The 12,411-nt window shown below is 44.9% G+C and overlaps 1 protein-coding gene across 3 annotated transcripts in view; it reads left to right on the top strand.

The window, feature by feature from the left end:
- Positions 1-12,411, top strand: part of LOC109867649 (transcription factor SOX-6) — a 172,931-nt gene that overhangs the window by 130,476 nt on the left and 30,044 nt on the right. For 2 of the 3 annotated variants that reach the window (XM_031801671.1, XM_031801672.1), the window contains exons 8-10: positions 1,407-1,524; positions 5,554-5,630; positions 12,298-12,411. The exon at positions 12,298-12,411 is cut by the window's right edge and continues 36 nt beyond it. In XM_031801671.1, the coding sequence (XP_031657531.1) occupies positions 1,407-1,524; positions 5,554-5,630; positions 12,298-12,411 (309 nt within the window). The remainder of the gene's footprint in view (positions 1-1,406; positions 1,525-5,553; positions 5,631-12,297) is intronic. The other variant, XM_031801673.1, reaches the window with a different exon arrangement.

The raw sequence follows: 12,411 nt of genomic DNA, 5'->3' as shown, positions 1-12,411 counted from the left end.
GGAGAGAGGGGGAGAGGGAGAGAGAGAGAGAGCTCATTAACTGTGCATACATATAGTACTAATAGATTACTAAAAGAGAAAACCCTCAGGCTTGTCTTTGATACGATCTAGTCGTCCATTCAATACCAACCTCATTACTTTAACTACTTTGATGCTAACTTAAACCCCCACTTTGAGAGCTTTCAGGGTCAGATAAAATAAACTACACACACACACACACACAGCATTATGTTGACTTTCCCAGGGAAACTGCTGTTTTTTTCTTCCTCCCAAGTTGACCCTTCACTCCTCTGCTCCTGTGTTTGGGTGAAGGTCTCTGTGTCAGGCCCCCTTTGAACTATACTCTCTGTGTGTGTGTGTGTGTGTGTGTGCGCGCGTGTGTGCCTGCTCTCTTACCTCTCTCTCTCTGGAAGATATGAGCATGTGAATTGTGGGCAATATGCTTTTTGGATGTGATGATAGTGCCACAGAATCAAAATACTCTTCTATCTTTCTCCCCCCCTCTCTGTCTCTCTCCCTCCTCCCTGTCTCTCTCCCCCCCTCTGTCCCTCTCCCTCCTCTGTCTCTCGCCCTCCTCCCTGTCTCTCTCCCCCTCTCTGTCTCTCTCCCTCCTCTCTATCTCTCTCCCTCCTTTCTGTTTCTCTCCCTCCTCTCTATCTCTCGCCCTCCTCCCTGTCTCTCTCCCCCCTCTCTGTCTCTCTCCCTCCTCTCTATCTCTCTCCCTCCTTTCTGTTTCTCTCCCTCCTCTCTGTCTCTCTCCCTCCTCCCTGTCTCCCCCCCCCCTCTGTCTCTCTCCCTCCTCTGTCTCTCTCCCTCCTCCCTGTCTCTCTCCCCCCTCTCTGTCTCTCTCCCTCCTCTCTATCTCTCTCCCTCCTTTCTGTCTCTCTCCCTCCTCTCTATCTCTCTCCCTCCTTTCTGTCTCTCTCCCTCCTCTCTGTTTCTCTCCCTCCTCTCTGTTTCTCTCCCCCCCTCTGTCTTTCTCCTCCTATCTGTCTCTCTCCCTCCCCATCTGTCTCTCTCTCTATCTCTCTCTCTCTATCTCTCTCCCTCCTCTCTGTCTCTCTCTCTTTCTGTCTCTCTCCCTCCTCTCTGTCTCTCTCCCTCCTCTCTGTCTCTCTCCCTCCTCTCTGTCTCTCTCCCTCCTCTCTGTCTCTCTCCCTCCTCTCTGTCTTTCTCACTCTCCATCTGTCTCTCCCTCCTCTCTGTCTCTCAATAACATTTCATTGCTTTATTGGCATAATAAAAAATATATTATTATGAACAATTCAACATTGGAAACATAAACACACTAAGAAAAATTTATTAGAAACAGAAACAGAAGAAGAAGAGAAGACATATAGACATATTAATCAGAATAGTCATTAGTACAACAAAACTATTAAACACTCTCTCTCTCGCTCTCTCAGGTGCAGGGTCACATGCCTCCTCTGATGATCCCAGTGTTTCCTCACGACCAGCGATCTATGGCGGCCGCTGCCGCACAGCAGGGCTTCCTCTTCCCACCGAACATGTCCTACAAGCCAGGTACACACGCAGACACACACACACACACACACACACACACACACACACACACACACACACACACACACACACACACACACAGACACACACACACAGACACACACACACACACACAGACACACACACTCACACAGACACACACACTCACACAGACACACACACAGACAGACACACACACACTCACACAGACACACACACAGACACAGACACACACACACACAGACACACACACACACACTCACACAGACACACACATAGACACACACACACTCACACAGACACACACACAGACACACACACACACACACAGACACAGACACACACACACACACACGACACACACACAGACACACACACACTCACACAGACACACACACAGACACACACACACTCACACAGACACACACACAGACACACACACACACACAGACACAGACACACACACACAGACACACACACAGACACACACACACTCACACACACACAGACACACACACAGACACACACACACTCACACACACACACACACAGACACACACACACAAATGAAATATTTCCGTTCTATGTGTGTTTCAAGTTAAGAGTGTCTCTCTCTCACTCTCTCTCCCTCTTTCTCTCTCTCACTCTCTCTCCCTCTTTCTCTCTCTCTGTGTCTCTCTCTCTCACTCTCTCTCCCTCTTTCTCTCTCTGTGTCTCTCTCTCTCACTCTCTCTCCCTCTTTCTCTCTCTGTGTGTCTCTCTCTCTTTCTCTGTCTCTCTCTCTCTCTCTCTCTCTTTCTCTCTCTCTCTGTCTCTCTCTCTCTGTCTCTATCTCTCTCTCTCTCTCTCTCCCTCTCTCTGTCTCTCTCTCAATTAAATTCAAGGGGCTTTATTTGCATGGGAAACATGTGTTAACATTGCCAAAGCAAGTGAGGTAGATAATATACAAAAGTGAAATAAACAATAAAAATGAACAGTAAACATCACACATACAGAAATTTCAAAACAATAAAGACATTACAAATGTCATATTATACATATATATACAGTGTTGTAACAATGTACAAATGGTTAAAGAACACAAGGGAAAATAAATAAGCATAAATATGGGTTGTATTTACAATGGTGTTTGTTCTTCACTGGTTGCCCTTTTCTTGTGGCAACAGGTCACATATCTTGCTGCTGTGATGGCACACTGGAATTTCCCCCAGTAGATATGGGAGTTTATCAAAATTGGATTTGTTTTCGAATTCTTTGTGGATCTGTGTAATCTGAGGGAAATATGTATCTCTAATATGGTCATACGTTGGACATACGTTAGGAAGTGCAGCTCAGTTTTCACCTCATTTTATGGGCAGTGTGCACATAGCCTGTCTTCTCTTGAGAGCCAGGTCTGTCTACGGCGGCCTTTCTCAATAGCAAGGCTATGCTCACTAAGTCTGTACATAGTCAAGGCTTTCCTTAAGTTTGGGTCAGTCACAGTGGTCAGGTATTCTGCCACTGTGTACTCTCTGTTTAGGGCCAAATAGCATTCTAGTTTGCTCAGTTTTTTTGTTAATTCTTTCCAATGTGTTAAGTAATTATCTTTTTGTTTTCTCATGATTTGGTTGGTTCTAATTGTGCTGCTGTCCTGGGGCTCTGTGGGGTGTGTTTGTGAACAGAGCCCCAGGACCAGCTTGCTTAGGGGACTCTTCTCCAGGTTCATCTCTCTGTAGGTGATGGCTTTGTGGAAGGTTTGGGAATCGCTTCCTTTTAGGTGGTTGTAGAATTTAACGGCTCTTTTCTGGATTTTGATAATTAGTGGGTATCGGCCTAATTCTGCTCTGCATGCATTATTTGGTGTTCTACGTTGTACACTGAGGATATTTTTGCAAAATTCTGTATGCAGAGTCTCAATTTGGTGTTTGTTCCATTTTGTGAAGTCTTGGTTGGTGAGCGGACCCCAGACCTCACAACCATAAAGGGCAATGGGCTCTATGACTGATTCAAGTATTTTTAGCCAGATCCTAATTGGTATGTTGAAATTGATGTTCCTTTTGATGGCATAGAATGCCCTTATTGCCTTGTCTCTCAGATCGTTCACAGCTTTGTGTAAGTTAACTGTGGCGCTGATGTTTAGGCCAAGGTATGTATAGTTTTTTGTGTGCTCTAGGGCAACAGTGTCTAGATGGAATTTGTATTTGTGGTCCTGGCGACTGGACCTTTTTTGGAACACCATTTTGGTCTTACTGAGATTTACAGTCTAGGTTCTCTTAGATAGGTTCTCTGTCTAAGATCTAGATTCTCTCTTTCTCTCTCTCTCTGTCTCTCTCTCTCGCTCTCGTTCTCTCTGTCTGTCTATCGCTCTTTCTCTCTGTCTCTATCTCTGTCTCTTTCTCTCTCTCTCTCTCTCTCTCTGTCTCTATCTCTCTGTCTCTATCTCTCTGTCTCTTTCTCTCTCTCTCTCTGTCTCTCTGTCTCTCTCTCTCTCTCTCTCTCTTTCTGTCTATCGCTCTTTCTCTCTCTGTCTCTATCTCTCTGTCTCTATCTCTCTGTCTCTTTGTCTCTCTGTCTCTCTCTCTCTCTCTCGTCCTCCTGCAGTATTTCACACTCTTTCTCCGTATCTTGCTTGTACTTCTGTTGCCCATGAGATCAGCAGAAACCTGTGTGAGACAAGGCTCACTTTCTGTTCACTTCCTGGTTGGCCATTTAAGGAGCAATAGATTGGCTATAGTGAACGGTGGAATGTTGCTGGTCATGATGCGCTGAAAGCATGTCAGTTGCACAACACATGTGGCATGAATTTTCACACACACACACACACACGCGCGCACACACACGCACACGCACACACCCACCACAGATTCCCTCTCCCTGGAGTACATGGTATTCCCAAGGCAGTATTCCAGTCACCACCTGCTTCCTTTTCCACATTCCAAGGCCCAGGATCTGTCCCGAATGGGCACCCTATTCCCTATATAATGCATTATGTTACCGTAAGACTTCTAGTGCACTATGTAGGCAATTAGGGTGAAATTTTGGGACACAGTTCTAGACACTGCACACGCGTACAGATGTGGGGCCCTTAATTTGACCAGTTACGTCACAGGAGTAAAATAGTCCCATCAGCAGGAGGATATGATTATCTTCAATCAAAGTGCTAATTTCTAACAGGAAATGAGTTTGAGGCTCTTGTAGGCTGTAGTTTAGCTGTGAGATCTAGCGAAAGAAATAGAATAGGATTTTCCGTGAAGTCACAAGGTTCTTTTGAATCCCCCCCCCCCCCCCCCCCGGGAAGATTCTCTGTGACAACAGAGTGATCAAATGAAGATACGACACCTGTACAGATGTTACTCAACAACATGTTAATGAATAGATCACGGATCATCGACTAGGTTCAGCCGCGGGACAGTTTTTGTCTGGAGCGGACGGTTGGGGGGGGGGGGGGGGGGGTAGACTGCAAATTGACCGCAAGAAGCACAAATAGATATTTGAGGAAAACATGATCATTTCGAACCTTGTTTATGTAGACGATCACGTGTCTCTCTATTATGCGTGGGAATACTTGGGAACACATTTCCTAAATGTTAATCACTTGGAGCTGATTTCCTGGTGTTTTTACAGCAAATGTATATGTTTTTTTGGTCAGGAAATTTGGGGGCCCAAATAAAAACCCCAGTAGGCTGGAATACTGGAATACTTTATGGGGTCGAAATAATACATTCTAGTGTTTTTAGAAAACCTTGTAAAACCTAGAACACAAGACATCTTTGAGAGAGGAGATGGAATAATAAATGATCAAATTCAGTAATAAAGTTATCCCTCAAGGAGGGGTGGCCTGTGGTTATCTTTTTTTTTTTGTGACAGTATTTGAATTGTATTTTTTGTTGTGGAGGAACTAGACATTTAGGGAAGCCACCTACAGGAATGAGTCAAACAAACAAACGAGAGAGAGAACCAGAGTGAACAAATAGGTCTGGAGTGGGGAGGGGTGCAGGCTTTCTCTCAGTGTGGTAAACTCCCTTGTCTCATCCCATGCTGTGTGTTGTGTTGTCTCTCCCCTCCTGACAGGTGATAACTACCCCATGCAGTTCATTCCATCCACAATGGCAGCTGCAGCCGCTTCAGGACTGAGCCCACTCCATCAGGTAGGCCCATCTGCTGCAAAACTGACCCGAGATCAGCATCTAGGGGCAACTTCACCCTACACCCCCATGTGCTGCTCCACAAAGGAAAAATGCTGATATGCTAACAAGTATTTAAAGTGCCAGATTTAGGCCTACCAAATATCTGCACCAGGTGCAAAAGTTGTAAATGTATTTGATGCATGTAATTTTTCCCCCCGCGGAGGGAATTACTTCTAGAGGGTAGATCCCAATAAGCCAATGTTATCATCAGTTTGTGAAACAGTCGAACCCTAACAAACTAACTCGGCATTAGCGACAATGCTAACTAATCAACCCCCTATAGACTCCCATGTTTACCAAATCCTATAGACTCACGCTATTAATCTCTGAAACATGTCGGGCAGAGTCAAACAAAGGCCAATGTGATAAATCACTTTGGTATTCTAAGTTCCAACCCACCAGCACAGCACCTGGCCTAGGCAATTCATCATCTTTTTTTTATGGGTGCTTGACACCTATGGTTAGCAATTGGCACGTATAGATAACAGCCATCATAGAACATGGCTACACAAGAAGACGAAGAACAGGACAGTCTTCCTCTCTCAGGCCAGGCTCTGCTTCCTATGAGACGAGTCACGGCGAGGACACAGTGAGATGACAGCGAGACATAGCCGGCAAAAAAGAGACGTCGTGTGACGCAATGGGGCACAGCGAGACACTTTGAGACACAGAGACACAAAGGTTGTGTTTACACAGGCAGCCCAATCCCCCCCCCCCCCCACACTAATTGGTCTTTTGAGCAATCACATCAGATCTGTTCACATCAGATCTGTTCACATCAGATCTGTACACATCAGATCTTTTTCAGAGCTGATTTGATTGGTCAAAAGAGCAATTAGTGGGGGAAAAATATCCGAATTCGGCTAACTGTGTAAACGCAGCCAGAGAGAGACAAATTGACACAGCGTGAAATGAAAGATAGACACTGTGAGATGAAAAAACGACACACAAGCGAGATACAGAGAGACACACAGACAATAGGTAACAGGCCTCAACAGCTCCATTTGTCATAGCAGTACGAAACAGTCTCTACAACGGTGAGAAAAATAGTGTGTTTTCACTCTTACCGTAGTGTTCGAGAGTCAAAGAGCTGCGGATGAACGTGTGTCAGTGTCATTGTCTACTGTATCGGGGACAAATGTAAGCATACATCAGCTGGAGTGAAAGAAAGAAAGCCAGACCAATTTTCCACTAATTGCTCTTTTGACCAATCAAATCAGCTCTGGAAAAAGATCTGATGTGATTGGTCAGAAGAATGAAAGAAAAAGGAATACCAAATCCATTATTATTGTGTCCCACTGCATGTGATTTCCTTCATGGCATCTGTGATTTTTCACGAGTTTATAGGAGAATCAAGTCTAAATGTTTCAGGGCATTGGCCCAACTTGAGGAGTGGTGATGTGTTCTCAATGAGGCTCAGCTTTGAGTATGCAGTATGAGAGGGCATATCATATGTGTGCAATATATATATGACACGCTTAACCTGTTGCGACGAGCAATCCCGTATCCGGGATCCTATTTATAGCCTCAAGCCCATTACCATAACGCAACGTTAACTATTCATGAAAATCGCAAATGAAATGAAATAAATATATTAGCTCTGAAGCATAGCCTTTTGTTAACAACACTGTCATCTCAGATTTTCAAAATATGCTTTTCAACCATAGCTAAACAAGCATTTGTGTAAGAGTATTGATAGCTAGCATAGCATTTAGCCTAGCATTCAGCAGGCAACATTTTCACAAAAACAAGAAAAGCATTCAAATAAAATAATTTACCTTTGAAGAACTTCAGATGTTTTCAATGAGGAGACTCTCAGTTAGATAGCAAATGTTCAGTTTTTCCTGAAAGATTATTTGTGTAGGACAAATCACTCCGTTTTGTTCATCACGTTTGGGTAAGAAAAACAAAAACAAAGTCATTTACAACGCAAACTTTTTTCCAAATTAACTCCATAATATCGACAGAAACATGGCAAACGTTGTTTAGAATATATCCTCAAGGTGTTTTTCACATATCTATCGATGATAAATCATTCGTGGCTGTTGACTTTCTCCTCTGAAGAAAATGGAACGGGCATTGACCTGGAGATTACGCAATAATTTTGATGGAGGACACCGGGCGGACACCTGGTAAATGTAGTCTCTTATGGTCAATCTTCCAATGATATGCCTACAAATACGTCACAATGCTGCAGACACCTTGGGGAAACGACAGAAAGTGCAGGCTCATTCCTGGCGCATTCACAGCCATATAAGGAGACATTGGAACACAGGGCATTCGAAATCTGGACCATTTCCTGTATGAAATTTCATCTTGGTTTCGCCTGTAGCATTAGTTCTGGGGCACTCACAGATAATGTCTTTTTTTTTTCCCCCAAAGCTGTCAATTACAGTCGAGCATCTTTTCGTGACAAAATATCTTGTTTAAAACGGGAACGTTTTTTTATCCATAAATTAAAAGTGCGCCCCCTAACTCGAAGAAGTTAATGTGAATGATTACACGTGCGTTTACACACGCATGCACGTGCGCACGCATGCACACACACACACACACACACACATAGGAATACACACGGACATACACTCACACACACATAGGAATACACACGGACACACACACACACACACATAGGTATACACATGGACACACACACACACACACACACACACACACACACACACACACACACACACACACACACACACACATAGGAATACACACGGACACACACACACACACACACACACACACACACACACACACACACACACACACCAGGAAGTGTTTCATCTAGCCTTTCCTTAGTTAGTGTCAGGCAGACAGGCAGTCCATTTCCCCCCTTCTCTCCTTGCTAACCTGCTGAAAAAGACAAAACCCCATTTGTTTTCCTGATCAATAGAAACCTAGCTAGCTAAGGGGATTCTCCCACTCCCCCTAGGGGTAGATCTAGGATCCATGTAGCCTTATTCATTATTATCTATCAGGAACAAATGATCCTAGATCAGCACTACTCAGCCCTCAGATTCAAATCTATAAAGCACAATAACATGCTTTCTCTTGTGTATTATTTCACTAACCTGGCTATCAAAACCAGCATTGATGGAGGAAAATGACACTCATCATTTAGTTTCAGTCAAATTAGCACTAACTGCCAGAGCTCCCGTCCAATAATCAGGCAGCGAGGGGTCTTTTTGAAGACTGTTTGTCAATTTGTAATTTAGAAAATCATTGTCTTTCCTCAGGGTTTACTGAAAAGCGAGAGGTCCGATTGGCGTTGTTTACGTTGCACATTGGCTTTTAGCCCGGCCATCGATCACACAGTGTTTTTTTCCCAGGAAAAGGGAGAAAAATGCCTGTTTTTTACACTAGACAGTTCCTTAAACGGCATTATGCCAATTGGCAAGGATAGGGTCGATGTCAGGTAAACAACAGTCAAATTGTACATTTACAAGACTCAATGTGGCTAAGAATGACTGTGGCAATCTGCACCGTTTGACTCCCCAGTTTACAGCCGACTACGGCCGTGTTTGTCAGATCTACAGTGCATTTGTAAAGTATTCAGACCCCTTGACTTTTTCCAAAAGTTGTTGTGTTACAGCCTTGTTCTTCTCCTCAATCTATACACAATACTCCGTAATGAAAGAAAAAACTGTTTTTTAGAAAAAATACAAATGTATAAAAATGTCAAACTATTCAGACCCTTTACTCAGTACTTTGTTGAAACACCTTTTGCAGCGATTACAGCCTCGAGTCTTCTTGGGTATGACGCTACAAGCTTGGCACACCTGTATTTGGGGAGTTTATCACATTCGTCTCTACAGAGCCTCTCAAGCTCTGTCAGGTTGGGTGGGGAGCGTCGCTGCACAGCTATTTTCAGGCCTCTCCAGAGATGTTCGATCAGGTTCAAATCAGGGCTCTGGCTGGGCCACTCAAGGACATTCAGAGACTTGTCCCAAAGCCACTCCTGCGTGGTCTTGGCTGTGTGCTTAAGGTCATTGTCCTGTTGGAAGGTAAACTTTCACCCCAGTCTGAGGTCTTGAGCGCTCTGGAGCCGGTTTTCATCATGTCCTTTGCTCTGTTTATCTTTCCCTCCATCCTGACTAGTCTCCCTGCCGCTGAAAAACATCCCCACAACATGATGCTGCCACCACCATGCTTCATCATAGAGATGGTGCCAGGTTTCCTCCAGAAGTGACGCTATACATTCAGGCCAAAGGTTTCATCAGACCAGAGAATCTTGTTTCTCATGGTCTGAGAGTCTTTAGGTGCCTTTTGGCAAACTCCAAGCGGGCTGTCATGTGGCTTTTACTGAGGAGTGGCTTCCGTCTGGCCACTCTACCATAAATACCTGATTGGTGGAGTGCTGCAGAGATGGTTTCCTTCACAAAGGTTTTCCCATCTCCACAGAGGAACTCTGGAGCTCTGTCAGAGTGACAATCGGGTTCTTGGTCACCTCCCTGACCAAGGCCTTTCTCCCCCGATTGCTCAGTTTGGCTGGGCGGCCAGCTCTAGGAAGAGTCTTGGTGGTTCCAAACTTCTTTCATTTAAGAATGATGGAGGCCACTGTGTTCTTGGGGACCTTCAATGCTTTAGAAATGTTTTGTCACCCTTCCCCAGATCTGTGCTTCAACACAATCCTGTCTCGGAGCTCTACGGACAATTCCTTCGACCTCATGGCTTGGTATTTGCTCTCACATGCACTGTCAACTGTGGGACCTTTATATAGACAGGCGGACTGCAATCAAGTTATAGAAACATCTCAAGGATGATCAATGGAAACAGGACGCTCCTGAGCTCAGTTTCGAGTCTCATAGCAAAGGGTCTGAATACTTATGTAAATTGTTTCTGTTTTTATTTGTAATAAATGTGTCAAATGTTAAAAAAATAACTGTTTTCACTTTGTCGTTGTGGGGTATTGTGTGTAAATTGATATGGATTTATTTATTTTTGATTCATTTTCAAATAAGGCTTTAACGTAACAAAATGTGGAGAAAGGGAAGGGGTCTGAATACTTTCCGAATGCACTGTATGTGTGAAGCTCTTGTCTGATGTTGTTTTGGCAGCCATATTTAATGGGGCGGGGCATTCCTGTTTTAGTTTGTTTGGGTGTGAGTGTACTTGGGTATAGAGGCCCATAACTCAGACTTCCGGTGTCTAACTGTCTTACTCATTCCCATACATAATTCGTGCTTAGTAGAGAGCGAGACAGTGTGTGTGTTTGTGCATGTGCAATGGGCCTCTGAGACATTCCGCGTCGATACCTCAATCCCAGCTCTCTTCTCCTCCCCAGTCGTATGAACAGCAGCCATGCACCGCGGCGAGTAACGCTTGCGGCCACTAATGATTGACGTGTGAGGCCCCACCAGTCATTCAAAGCACATTCTTGCGCAGATCTCATATCGCCAGAGGCCCGGGCGCTCCTCGTACTCTCCAAGGAAAATAAGCGGTGTGACATCAGGGCTTTGTTTCATTGCGGCGAGGGTACCTTCTGTTTGTGTTTAATATCGGCTTGGGAGAGGGCCGTCCAACTCACTGCCTGAACCCCAGAATAAGACGGCGCGGCGGTCCTCCGCTCCGCTGCGGTGGGTCTCGTGTGTCTGCCGCCCTCCTCCCGGACCTCAGAGCTCCCAGGAGGCCTAGCAGTTTATACTGAAGTGAAATTAGATCTCACAACACTGGGGCCATGAGAGACTGGGGAGAGAGGAAGGAGAAGGGTGGGGGGAGCGAAGAGTGGGGAGGGGAAGGGGGAGAGGAGTGAGGGAGGGGGAGAGGAGAAGAGAAGATACAAGAGAGGAGAGAGAACATAAAATTAAAGAAGAGTGGTGAAAGGGAGAGATTAGAGGAGAGGAGGAGGTAGGGAGGAGAGTGAGGCAGGCCAAGTTTTACTGAACACAAGCCATTTCTGGGTGGTTTTCCTACAGGATTGGGGCTTTGATATGTTGTCAAGTCCTCAGACGGAGGTTGACAGCGGTTTCAGGCAGTGGTCAGAGCTTTGATTCAGACTGCTGGACCTCAGACAGAGACTCTGCGTTTCTCTTTGCTAGATTGTTTAAAAATATTTACCAAGTGTCTTGGACTGAATTGAGGTTGATTCTCAAGAGTTATTCTGTGAAGAATAAGAAATATATATACATGTGCACTCTGTCATTTAACTTTTAAGCATTTCTCTGACTTGAAGTTTTGAGGAACACTCAAAACCTCAAACTGGATCCAAGCGTTGATATGAATCAATACGCCCCTCTGTTCCAAGCATCAGTTGAATGAATTGGCATCGTAGATACACCGTCGATGATTTGAGTTAAATGTTAAATCTCTGGAACCCAACCTTGGTAAACAAACATATTCTTCCAACAATGTTCACAGTTATCTTATTTCATTCTAGCTTCAACCCGATCAACTAAAGACAAGTGCTCTGTGTTTTCTCTCAGAATTGTGTGTGTGTGTGTGTGTGTGTGTGGTTGGCTCTGACACACACATCACATTGTAGACAGGAGCTTTGCCAAGCAGGGATAAGAAAACGATACACTGAGTCATAAAAAGAGAGGAGGCGGGAAGTAAGTGTCCGACTAGCGGCTGGCTGCTGATGTTAATAACTTGTCGGTTTCCCTATTTCCTCCCTTTGTAGCAGCTGTATGCTGCCCAGCTGGCCAGCATGCAGATCTCGCCCGGAGCCAAAATGGCCTCCCTGCCGCAGCCTCAAAACTCCTCAGGCCCCCTCTCGCCCTCTGCCTTGAAGAGT

The sequence above is a fragment of the Oncorhynchus kisutch genome, linkage group LG22 (assembly GCF_002021735.2).
Source record: "Oncorhynchus kisutch isolate 150728-3 linkage group LG22, Okis_V2, whole genome shotgun sequence".
Taxonomy (NCBI): domain Eukaryota; kingdom Metazoa; phylum Chordata; class Actinopteri; order Salmoniformes; family Salmonidae; genus Oncorhynchus; species Oncorhynchus kisutch.
This window is presented reverse-complemented; position numbering and strand designations above follow the sequence as displayed.